This window comes from Oncorhynchus kisutch, linkage group LG11 (genome assembly GCF_002021735.2).
Source record: "Oncorhynchus kisutch isolate 150728-3 linkage group LG11, Okis_V2, whole genome shotgun sequence".
Taxonomy (NCBI): domain Eukaryota; kingdom Metazoa; phylum Chordata; class Actinopteri; order Salmoniformes; family Salmonidae; genus Oncorhynchus; species Oncorhynchus kisutch.
In genome coordinates this window covers 84,428,678-84,439,317 of record NC_034184.2, presented here as the reverse complement: position 1 = coordinate 84,439,317, position 10,640 = coordinate 84,428,678, and the positions used below count along the sequence as shown (strand labels likewise).

General features: G+C 43.4%; 1 protein-coding gene across 1 annotated transcript; it reads left to right on the top strand.

The window, feature by feature from the left end:
* On the top strand, positions 1–10,400 carry LOC109878012 (PR domain zinc finger protein 14-like). Its single transcript, XM_020470244.2, has 8 exons — positions 1–676; positions 1,180–1,233; positions 1,378–1,538; positions 2,792–3,062; positions 3,395–3,597; positions 9,056–9,157; positions 9,825–10,044; positions 10,234–10,400. Exons 1-8 carry the CDS (start codon positions 37–39, stop codon positions 10,398–10,400), a joined length of 1,818 nt encoding a protein of 605 aa, XP_020325833.2. The 5' UTR covers positions 1–36.
* Positions 10,401–10,640: the final 240 nt, after the last annotated feature.

Here is a 10,640-nt window from a genome sequence, read left to right as displayed (position 1 = left end):
TCATCACAGATTGGCTCTGCCTCCCCGCCTGCTGTGATGTCTCTGTCCAGCATCCCCGCCGTGAAGGACAAGCCGTTCCACTCCAACCCCCTCAAAGGCAGGCCTGTCCGGGGTTCGGGTTACTACGCTGCCCCGCTGCCCGGAGCCCACCACTACATGAACATCTTCAGGAGCTCTCAGCATCCCCTCCACCCGCTCAAGTCTCTGGGACGGCTAGTCACCGACACCCAGGCAGTCATGCCGTTCAACTTCACCACCGGAACACCCTCGTTCTTCGGCAACGGCGGCCACCAAGCCACCGCCGTTAACGTTCTTCACGAGCAGATCTTTAACGTATCGCACATCCCCTACTTCAACCGGATGATGCCGGGAGTAGGACACACGATTTACTCCAAGCACGAGGAGCTGGCAGCGGTGGTGACCGAGCACGCCATCGGCCCGTTATCTGTAGGCCTATCAGACTTCAGCAGTCCCGTCTCGAGCAAGAGGTCCTCCGCTCCCTCACCGTCTAAAGAAAGTTTATTCCACCTCAGGGGAACCGAACTATCACCGGAGAAAACGCGCACTTATAGTTTCAGCGAGGACGACCTTTTCATGGTCCTGTATGGATGTTCCCGGAGCCAGGTGCATAATTCCGGTCAAGCCATCTCCGGAGTAGCCCTGCTTGGGAACTCAGGTAGACAGATACAGCTATTTGAAATGTTGGCGAAACTATAAAGGTTAATTTCCTTAAAGGAAAACGTGTGTGCTTGCTTCAGCTGTCCAAAAGTATGTTCGGAAGAAGTTAACATTGTTAGATGCGGGGCGGAAGGTAGCCTAGTGGTTAGACCAGTAAACGAAAGGTTGCTGGATCGAATCCCCGAGCTGACAAGGTAAACATCTGTCGTTCTGCCCCTTAACAAGGCAGTTCCCCGGTAGACTGTTGAGAATGTATTGTTAACTGACTTGCCCAGTTAAATATAAAAAAAAGATGCAACAACCACTTGGGGCTGGATTATTAATCAGTAGGCAATAAGGATGTATTTCTAACGGGGACTTTATGGTTTACCTATATCATGAAACCAAACGGTCAATTCCAGGAGGGTTAATCTAGGTCTGAGAAACCAGCTCATATTGTCAGTCGTCTGTGTTCGATTTGTAATGTTCACCATTGATGACCAGCAACATTCTCTTCAACAGTTTGCAACAGCGAACAACTCACCTTGGAAACTGAGGCGCTTGGACTTCCAGAAGGTAATATCTCTTACCCCTCTCTCTCTCTCTCTCTCTCTCTCTCTCTCTCTCTCTCTCTCTCTCTCTCTCTCTCTCTCTCTGTCTCTCTGTCTGTCTCTGTGTAAAGGGTGTTACGTTTAACGTGTTTTTAAATGTCACTTACAGGGTTATCTATCCACCAGACAAGGTACGGCAGTTTGTCCCACTACGGAGTTTACGCAGAGAAGAGCGCCATCACAAAGGGAACCCGGTTCGGCCCATTTCAGGGGAAACTGGTCAATACCAGCGAGATCAAAACATATGACGACAACACGCTGATGTGGGAGGTCAGTTATTATATGATGTTTTATTTTGTGTGTGTTTTATTTATCGTTAGATAAACGTTTTTATTTGTTGTATTTTTTTTAACTTTTGTGTTTTATGTTGTCCATTAACCAGTTGTCCATTAACCAGCTTTGTAAATGTAAACTCGTGCGTAAATGTGGGCCTAAACCCCCCTGTGCAGTTTAAACCATTTGTAGCCACGTCAACTTCTGTGCCATGAAAATAAGTGATTTTTGGAGTTCTATATCGAACATGTTGCTTCTTTGGACGAAATGAAAGAGCCCTTTACTAACAAAGCTTCAGGCCTATATAGGACCTTGAGAGTTATATCCCTACCCAGAGTGTAATGTGAATTTGAGCAGACAGCAGCGAACAGAAAGCTAACACAGTCACATCACGCTTGTGAAATGTCAGTTAACTAGCCCCCTTTTCATTTGGTTTCAGCTGTTTTGCATTGCCATTTATATCCATATTAATGATGCTTGCTGCTATGATTTCGCCAGGTTAGAAAAACGACTAGCTGACGACGTCCGACAGGTTACCTCTCTATGGCAGGGGGAGAGCCGAGGTCGCTGTGGCAAACGGCCAGGTTCATACAAACACGCTGTTGCTAACTAAATGCTAGCTAGAGGAAATCATGTATCTAATAAATGTATACACTCTTAGATTTAAAAACAAAAAAAGGGTTCTAAATAAAAACCTTTTGGTCAATTCAAAATGTAACTGCCATTCTAGCATAAACATCACAAGAGGACAGTGATTGAACTTGCAAAAAGCCTACCGATAAGGCAACAACAAGCCATACCGTACTGGTCCATAGAGATGTCAGCCAGAGTTGATGCCAAGATTGACATGGGCCATCATTCAAACGAACAAATACCTCCCGGTCCACCAGTACATATTTCCAAACTATGTTGGTATATAAAGACAACATCAACATCTAAAAACTATGCAGGTATTCAGGTGTTCATTATTTAATTGTTTATTATATTATATTCTTAGCTATAAATATTAAAATGTATTAGTAGTAGCCATAATTCATAAATGGCACCATAAAGAGTTCAATATATAAACCATTATAAATAAAGAGTTGAACCACCCTTGGGGTTCTGATCAAAGAACCCTGTGATGAAAGGGTTCTATATAGGTGTTCCATATAGGAAGCAAGCGATTAGAACCCTTTTTTGTTCTATAGGGGAAAAAAAGAAATTCTAAGAGTCTAACAACAACATGTTCTCCCTGTCCGTTGATCCAGGTGTTCGAGAATGGCGGGTTGAGTCACTTTGTCGACGGCCGGGGCTCGTCCGGTAACTGGATGTCCCTAGTGAAGTGCGCACGCTTCCCAGAAGAGCAGAACCTGATCGCGGTACAGAGTAAGGGACAGATCTTCTACGAGGCCTGTAAGGAGGTCCAGCCTGGCCAGGAGCTGCTGGTCTGGTACGGGGACTGCTATGTTCAGTTCCTGGGGATTCCTCTCACTCTGAAGGACTCGCTGGAGGAGGGGAATACCATGCTTCCAATTGAAGGTAAGGACAGTTCATATAGAATATAATTATTAAATTTTTTTCAGTGGGAACTTCATTTGTGGGTGGCATATATGGCACGTTATTCGTGCATACCTATTTGCATGTTTAATATATGCACATATACTCTACTGGGCTCATTATATTCTCTGTTATAAACTGGGTGGTTCGAGCCCTGTATGCTGATTGGCTCACAGCCGTGGTATATCAGACCATATACCATGGGTAGGATGTTGCTTAATTCTATTCTATAAGTGTATCGAACGTGTTTATTTCTAGTGACAACGACGCCACTGCAATTTACCAAGGCGTTCCCTGCCGTTTTCCTCTTTCAGATTCTGGAGAGGGTTTTAAGTGTGATCGGTGTGGCAAAGTGTTCACCTATCAGTACTACAGAGACAAACATCTGAAGTACACGCGCTGCGTGGACCAGGGTGACCGGAAGTTCCCGTGCAACCTCTGCAGCAGGTCGTTTGAGAAGAGAGACCGATTGAGGATCCATATACTACACGTTCACGAGAAACACAGACCACATAAGGTATACGGGAAGTACTCAGACCCTTTGACTTATTACACATTTTGTTGTGTTACAGCCTGAATTCAAAATGGAATCAATTGTCTTGTTTTTTTTTCCTCTCTCACTCATCTACACACAATACCCAATAATGACAAAGTGGAGACACACTTTTAAATTTTTTTATGTTTGTAATGTATCGAAATACAGAAATAAATCATTTCCATGTACATAGGTATTCACGCCCCTTTGCTATGACATGCATCCAATTTCCTTCGATCATCTTTGAGATGTCACTACAACATGATTGGATGGAGTCCACCTGTGGCCAATTAAATTCACACACCTTTGCTATGACATGCATCCAATTTCCTTCGATCATCTTTGAGATGTCACTACAACATGATTGGATGGAGTCCACCTGTGGCCAATTAAATAGTTTGGACATGATTTAGAAACATACCTGTCTATATAAGGTCCTACAGTTGACAGTGCATGTCAGAGCAGGAACTATACCATGAAGCCCAAGGAACTGTCCGTAGATCTCTGAGATAGAATTGTGACGAGGCACATACAGTGGGGAGAACAAGTATTTGATACACTGCCGATTTTGCAGGTTTTCCTACTTACAAAGCATGGAGAGGTCTGTAATTTTCTTTATCATAGGTACACTTCAACTGTGAGAGACGGAATCTAAAACAAAAATCCAGAAAATCACATTGTATGATTTTTAAGTAATTAATTTGCATTTTATTGCATGAGTAACCAGTAAGAAACCAGTAAGAATTCCGGCTCTCACAGACCAGTTAGTTTTTCTTTAAGAAGCCCTCCTGTTCTCCACTCATTACCTGTATTAACTGCACCTGTTTGAACTCGTTACCTGTATAAAAGACACCTGTCCACACACTCAATCAAACAGACTCCAACCTCTCCACAATGGCCAAGACCAGAGAGCTGTGTAAGGACATCAGGGATAAAATTGTAGACCTGCACAAGGCTGGGATGGGCTACAGGACAATAGGCAAGCAGCTTGGTGAGAAGGCAACAACTGTTGGCGCAATTATTAGAAAATGGAAGAAGTTCAAGATGACGGTCAATCACCCTCGGTCTGGGGCTCCATGCAAGATCTCACCTCGTGGGGCATCAATGATCATGAGGAAGGTGAGGGATCAGAACTACACGGCAGGACCTGGTCAATGACCTGAAGAGAGCTGGGACCACAGTCTCAAAGAAAAACCATTAGTAACACACTACGGCATCATGGATTATAATCCTGCAGCGCACGCAAGGTCCCCCTGCTCAAGCCAGCACATGTCCAGGCCCGTCTGAAGTTTGCCAATGACCATCTGGATAATCCAGAGGAGGAATGGGAGAAGGTCATGTGGTCTGATGAGACAAAAATATAGCTTTTTGGTCTAAACTCCACTCGCCGTGTTTGGAGGAAGAAGAATGATGAGTACAACCCCAAGAACATCATCCCAACCGTGAAGCATGGAGATGGAAACATCATTCTTTGGGGATGCTTTTCTCCAAAGGGGACAGGACGACATCCCCATATTGAGGGGAGGATGGTTGGGGCCATGTATCGCGAGATCTTGGCCAACAACCTCCTTCCCTCAGTAAGAGCATTGAAGATGGGCCGTGGCTGGTCTTCCAGCATGAAAACGACCCAAAACACACAGCCAGGGCAACTAAGGAGTGGCTCCGTAAGAAGCATCTCAAGGTCCTGGAGTGGACAAGCCAGTCTCCAGACCTGAACCCAATAGAAAATCTTTGGAGGGAGCTGAAAGTCCTTATTGCCCAGCGACAGCCCCGAAACCTGAAGGATCTGGAGAAGGTCTGTATGGAGGAGTGGGCCAAAATCCCTGCTGCAGTGTGTGCAAACCTGGCCAAGAACTACAGGAAACATATGATCTTTGTAATTGCAAACAAAGGTTTCTGTACCAAATATTAAGTTCTGCTTTTCTGATGTATCAAATACTTATGTCTTGCAATAAAATGCAAATGAATTACTTAAAAATCATACAATGTGATTTTCTGGATTTTTGTTTTAGATTCCGTCTCTCACAGTTGAAGTGTACCTATGATAAAAAAAAAATACAGACCTCTACATGCTTTGTAAGTAGGAAAACCTGCAAAATCGGCAGTGTATCAAATACTTGTTCTCCCCACTGTATCTGGGGGAAGGTATAAAACCATTTCTAGAGTGTTGAAAGTTTCCAAGAGCATCATTGGGAAATGGAACAAATATGCCACTACCCAGACTGCCTAGAGCTGGCAGTCCGACCAGACTGAGCACCGGGCAAGAAGGACCTTGGTCAGGGAGGTGACAAAGAACCCAATGACCACTCTGACAGAACTACAGAGTTCCCTTGGCTGAGATGGGAGAACCTGCCAGAAGGACAACAGTCTCTACAGCGCTGCACCAATCTGGGCTTGATGAGAGGGTGGCCAGTCGGAAGCCACTCCTGAGAAACAGGCACATGACAGCATGCCTGGAGTTTGGAAAAAGCCACATCATAAAGGCAAAAGATTCTGTGGTATAATGAGACAAAAATGTAACTCTTTTGGCCTGAATGGAAAGAACTTTTATCTGGAGAAAACCAGGCACAGCTCATCGCCCGTCTAACGCCCTCCCTACCGTGAAGCATGGTGGTGGTAGCATCATGCTATGGGGATACTTTTCAGCAGCAGGGACTGGGAGACTGGTGAGGGTAGAGGGAACCATGAATAGAGCAAATCCTCGACGAGAACATTAGACTGGGGCGAAGATTTATGTTCCAACCCCAATCATACGGCCAAAGCAACCCTGGAATGGCTTCAGCGCAACAGTGTTAAAGTCCTTGAATGGCTGCAGCAAAAGTCTAGACTGGAATCCCATTGAAAATCTGTGGAAAGACTTGAAGATTGCTTTTCGCCACCGCTCCCCATCTAATTTAACAGAGCTTGAGATAATCTGCAAGGAAGAATGGGAGGAAGAATCCTCAAATCCAGACGTGCAAAGCTGATACAGACATATTCAAGATGACTCAAAGCTGATACAGACATACCCAAGCAGATACAGACATAACCAAGACGACTCAAAGCTGATACAGACATATCCAAGACGACTCAAAGCTGATACAGACATATCCAAGACGACTCAAAGCTGTTCCAGATATACCCAAGACGACTCAAAGCTGATACAGACATATCCAAGACGACTCAAAGCTGATACAGACATATCCAAGACGACTCAAAGCTGATACAGACATATCCAAGACGACTCAAAGCTGTTCCAGATATACCCAAGACGACTCAAAGCTGATACAGACATATCCAAGATGACTCAAAGCTGATACAGACATATCCAAGATGACTCAAAGCTGATACAGACATATCCAAGACGACTCAAAGCTGATACAGACATATCCAAGAGGACTCAAAGCTGATACAGACATATCCAAGATGACTCAAAGCTGTTACAGACATACCCAAGACAACTCAAAGCTGATACAGACATATCCAAGAGGACTCAAAGCTGATACAGACATATCCAAGAGGACTCAAAGCTGATACAGACATATCCAAGAGGACTCAAAGCTGATACAGACATATCCAAGATGACTCAAAGCTGATACAGACATATCCAAGACGACTCAAAGCTGATACAGACATATCCAAGACAACTCAAAGCTGGTACAGACATATCCAAGAGGACTCAAAGCTGATACAGACATATCCAAGACGACTCAAAGCTGGTACAGACATATCCAAGAGGACTCAAAGCTGATACAGACATATCCAAGAGGACTCAAAGCTGATACAGACATATCCAAGAGGACTCAAAGCTGATACAGACATATCCAAGACGACTCAAAGCTGATACAGACATATCCAAGACGACTCAAAGCTGTTCCAGATATACCCAAGACGACTCAAAGCTGATACAGACATATCCAAGACGACTCAAAGCTGATACAGACATATCCAAGACGACTCAAAGCTGATACAGACATATCCAAGACGACTCAAAGCTGTTCCAGATATACCCAAGACGACTCAAAGCTGATACAGACATATCCAAGATGACTCAAAGCTGATACAGACATATCCAAGACGACTCAAAGCTGATACAGACATATCCAAGAGGACTCAAAGCTGATACAGACATATCCAAGATGACTCAAAGCTGTTACAGACATACCCAAGACAACTCAAAGCTGATACAGACATATCCAAGAGGACTCAAAGCTGATACAGACATATCCAAGAGGACTCAAAGCTGATACAGACATATCCAAGAGGACTCAAAGCTGATACAGACATATCCAAGATGACTCAAAGCTGATACAGACATATCCAAGACGACTCAAAGCTGATACAGCCATATCCAAGACAACTCAAAGCTGGTACAGACATATCCAAGAGGACTCAAAGCTGATACAGACATATCCAAGACGACTCAAAGCTGGTACAGACATATCCAAGAGGACTCAAAGCTGATACAGACATATCCAAGAGGACTCAAAGCTGATACAGACATATCCAAGAGGACTCAAAGCTGATACAGACATATCCAAGATGACTCAAAGCTGTTACAGACATACCCAAGACAACTCAAAGCTGATACAGACATATCCAAGAGGACTCAAAGCTGATACAGACATATCCAAGAGGACTCAAAGCTGATACAGACATATCCAAGAGGACTCAAAGCTGATACAGACATATCCAAGATGACTCAAAGCTGATACAGACATATCCAAGACGACTCAAAGCTGATACAGCCATATCCAAGACAACTCAAAGCTGGTACAGACATATCCAAGAGGACTCAAAGCTGATACAGACATATCCAAGACGACTCAAAGCTGGTACAGACATATCCAAGAGGACTCAAAGCTGATACAGACATATCCAAGAGGACTCAAAGCTGATACAGACATATCCAAGAGGACTCAAAGCTGATACAGACATATCCAAGACGACTCAAAGCTGTAATCACCGCTGAAGGTACTTCTACAAAGTATTGACTCGGGTGTGACTACTTATGTAAATGAGATATTTCTGTATTTAAGTTTCAATAAATTTGGAAGAAAAACATGTTTTCAATTTGTCATTATGGGGTATTGTGTGTAGATGGGTGAGAGAGAAAAAAATACACTTAATTGATTTTGAATTCAGGCTGTAATACAATACAATTTGGAATAAGTCAAGGGGTCTGAAAACTTTCTGAAGGAAGAGTACTTTGCTCTTACATTTTAGAAGCCCCTAAGTTATCTTTCTTTTTTTCTCATTTTTTTACCTCTCCTGCACATCTTGTGTCTTTGTTTCTCACCATCTTTGTTTTTTTTAAATGTTCTTTGTGTGTCAAAAGATGATGATAATCTATAAGTGAAGGGTACTGTAGTCTTTCCTTAATCCCCCCCCCCTCCGTATTTAGATTTTAAAAATAAATAAAAATCCTCATCCTTCATTTCTCTCCTCTCTTCCTTCCTAGTGCTCAGTGTGTGGGAAGAGTTTCTCTCAGTCTTCAAGTCTCAACAAACACATGCGCGTGCACTCTGGAGAGCGCCCTTACAAGTGTGTGTACTGTAACAAGGTAAGCATAGAAGAGAGAGAGAGAGAGAGAGAGAGTGTGTGTGTGTGTACACTGTAACAAGGTAAGCATGGAAGAGTGTGTGTACAATCCTCGGTGGGCGTGTGAGGTAAGACCCCGATGGATTTCGAGCTCACCATTTTAGAAGCCCCCCCCCCCCATTTTAAATGGTGCATTTTGGCGTGAGCCTCCTCGTTATGGTCTCGTCGTGCAGCCTGCAGGCACGCTCCACCGAGACACTTCCATGGTGATTAGCGCCAGATGTACACCCACCCTATTGTCCCTCCCTCTCCCCGAGATTACACTCTGAATTTACGGCTCTCAAAGGAACAGACGTTTTCTTTGTTGTTTGTAGGGTATGAGATCCTCCTCTTCGGTTTTTATGTAGGCCTAGACTACTTAAATAATGTTGTTTAATCCCAAACCCCTGTTGTTAACAATGTTATCTACTTGCTAGTGTTTTCAACATCTCCAAATTATAAGGTAGCCTGTTTTGAAATCGAATTGACTCAAATATCAGGCCTGGGTACAATTGTATTTAATTGCCATGAACAATCTGTCGCGTTGTTAAAAGTAGAAAAAGTCAGTTACCTAAATATTATCAGAACTACTGAGTGCATATTCTCCAGTTCCAGGAGTTTCACTCAAACTTCTATGTTCTCGACTCTAGGCCTTTACTGCCTCCAGCATCCTGCGCACGCACATCCGCCAGCACTCCGGAGAGCGGCCTTTCAAGTGTAAACACTGCGGGAAAGCCTTCGCCTCGCACGCGGCTCACGACAGCCACGTCCGGCGCACCCACGCCAAGGATAAACCCTACCCGTGCGACGTGTGTAGAAGCACCTTTCAAGAAGCGACAGAACTCAATAACCACATGAAGAGTCACACAAGTAAGATTTGATTGTCACTAAATAGCCTACTGAAGGAATAGGACACGTTTGTACCAAAGTATAGGCCTATATCTTGAATGCAAAACCAAAATACAGGATAAATACAGAACTATAGGACAGTACTTATGTGTTGATTAATTGCCTAATATGGATTTTCATTGTAAAATATTATCTTTTCATTATTGACAGAAAGACCCCTCTCAGAAACCACTACCATCTCAATAAACGGATCTTTTGAGGATACAACAACGATGCTTTCAGTCACCAAGGACTGCAGGACGCAAAGACTGACGGAGGAGAACATCTCGTACACAGGACTGACGGTTCTGAACCCAGAATATCGACCCTGGAACTAAAACCATTCCATAGAATTAGAATGTGGCATTCTAGAATGTGCCGAATACATTTCGATTAGAGCTCAAATCGTTGCTAGGACACTTCCAAAAACATTTTTTTTAAAGATAATAACTATTGTAAATATATTTAATAGCACAACTTTACTGTATTGTATGACACACTGTACATAACTTTCTTTTGTTAAATGTATTTATTTTTTCGAATCTGTTTTGATGTAATGAGAAGACGTTTTTTTTTCT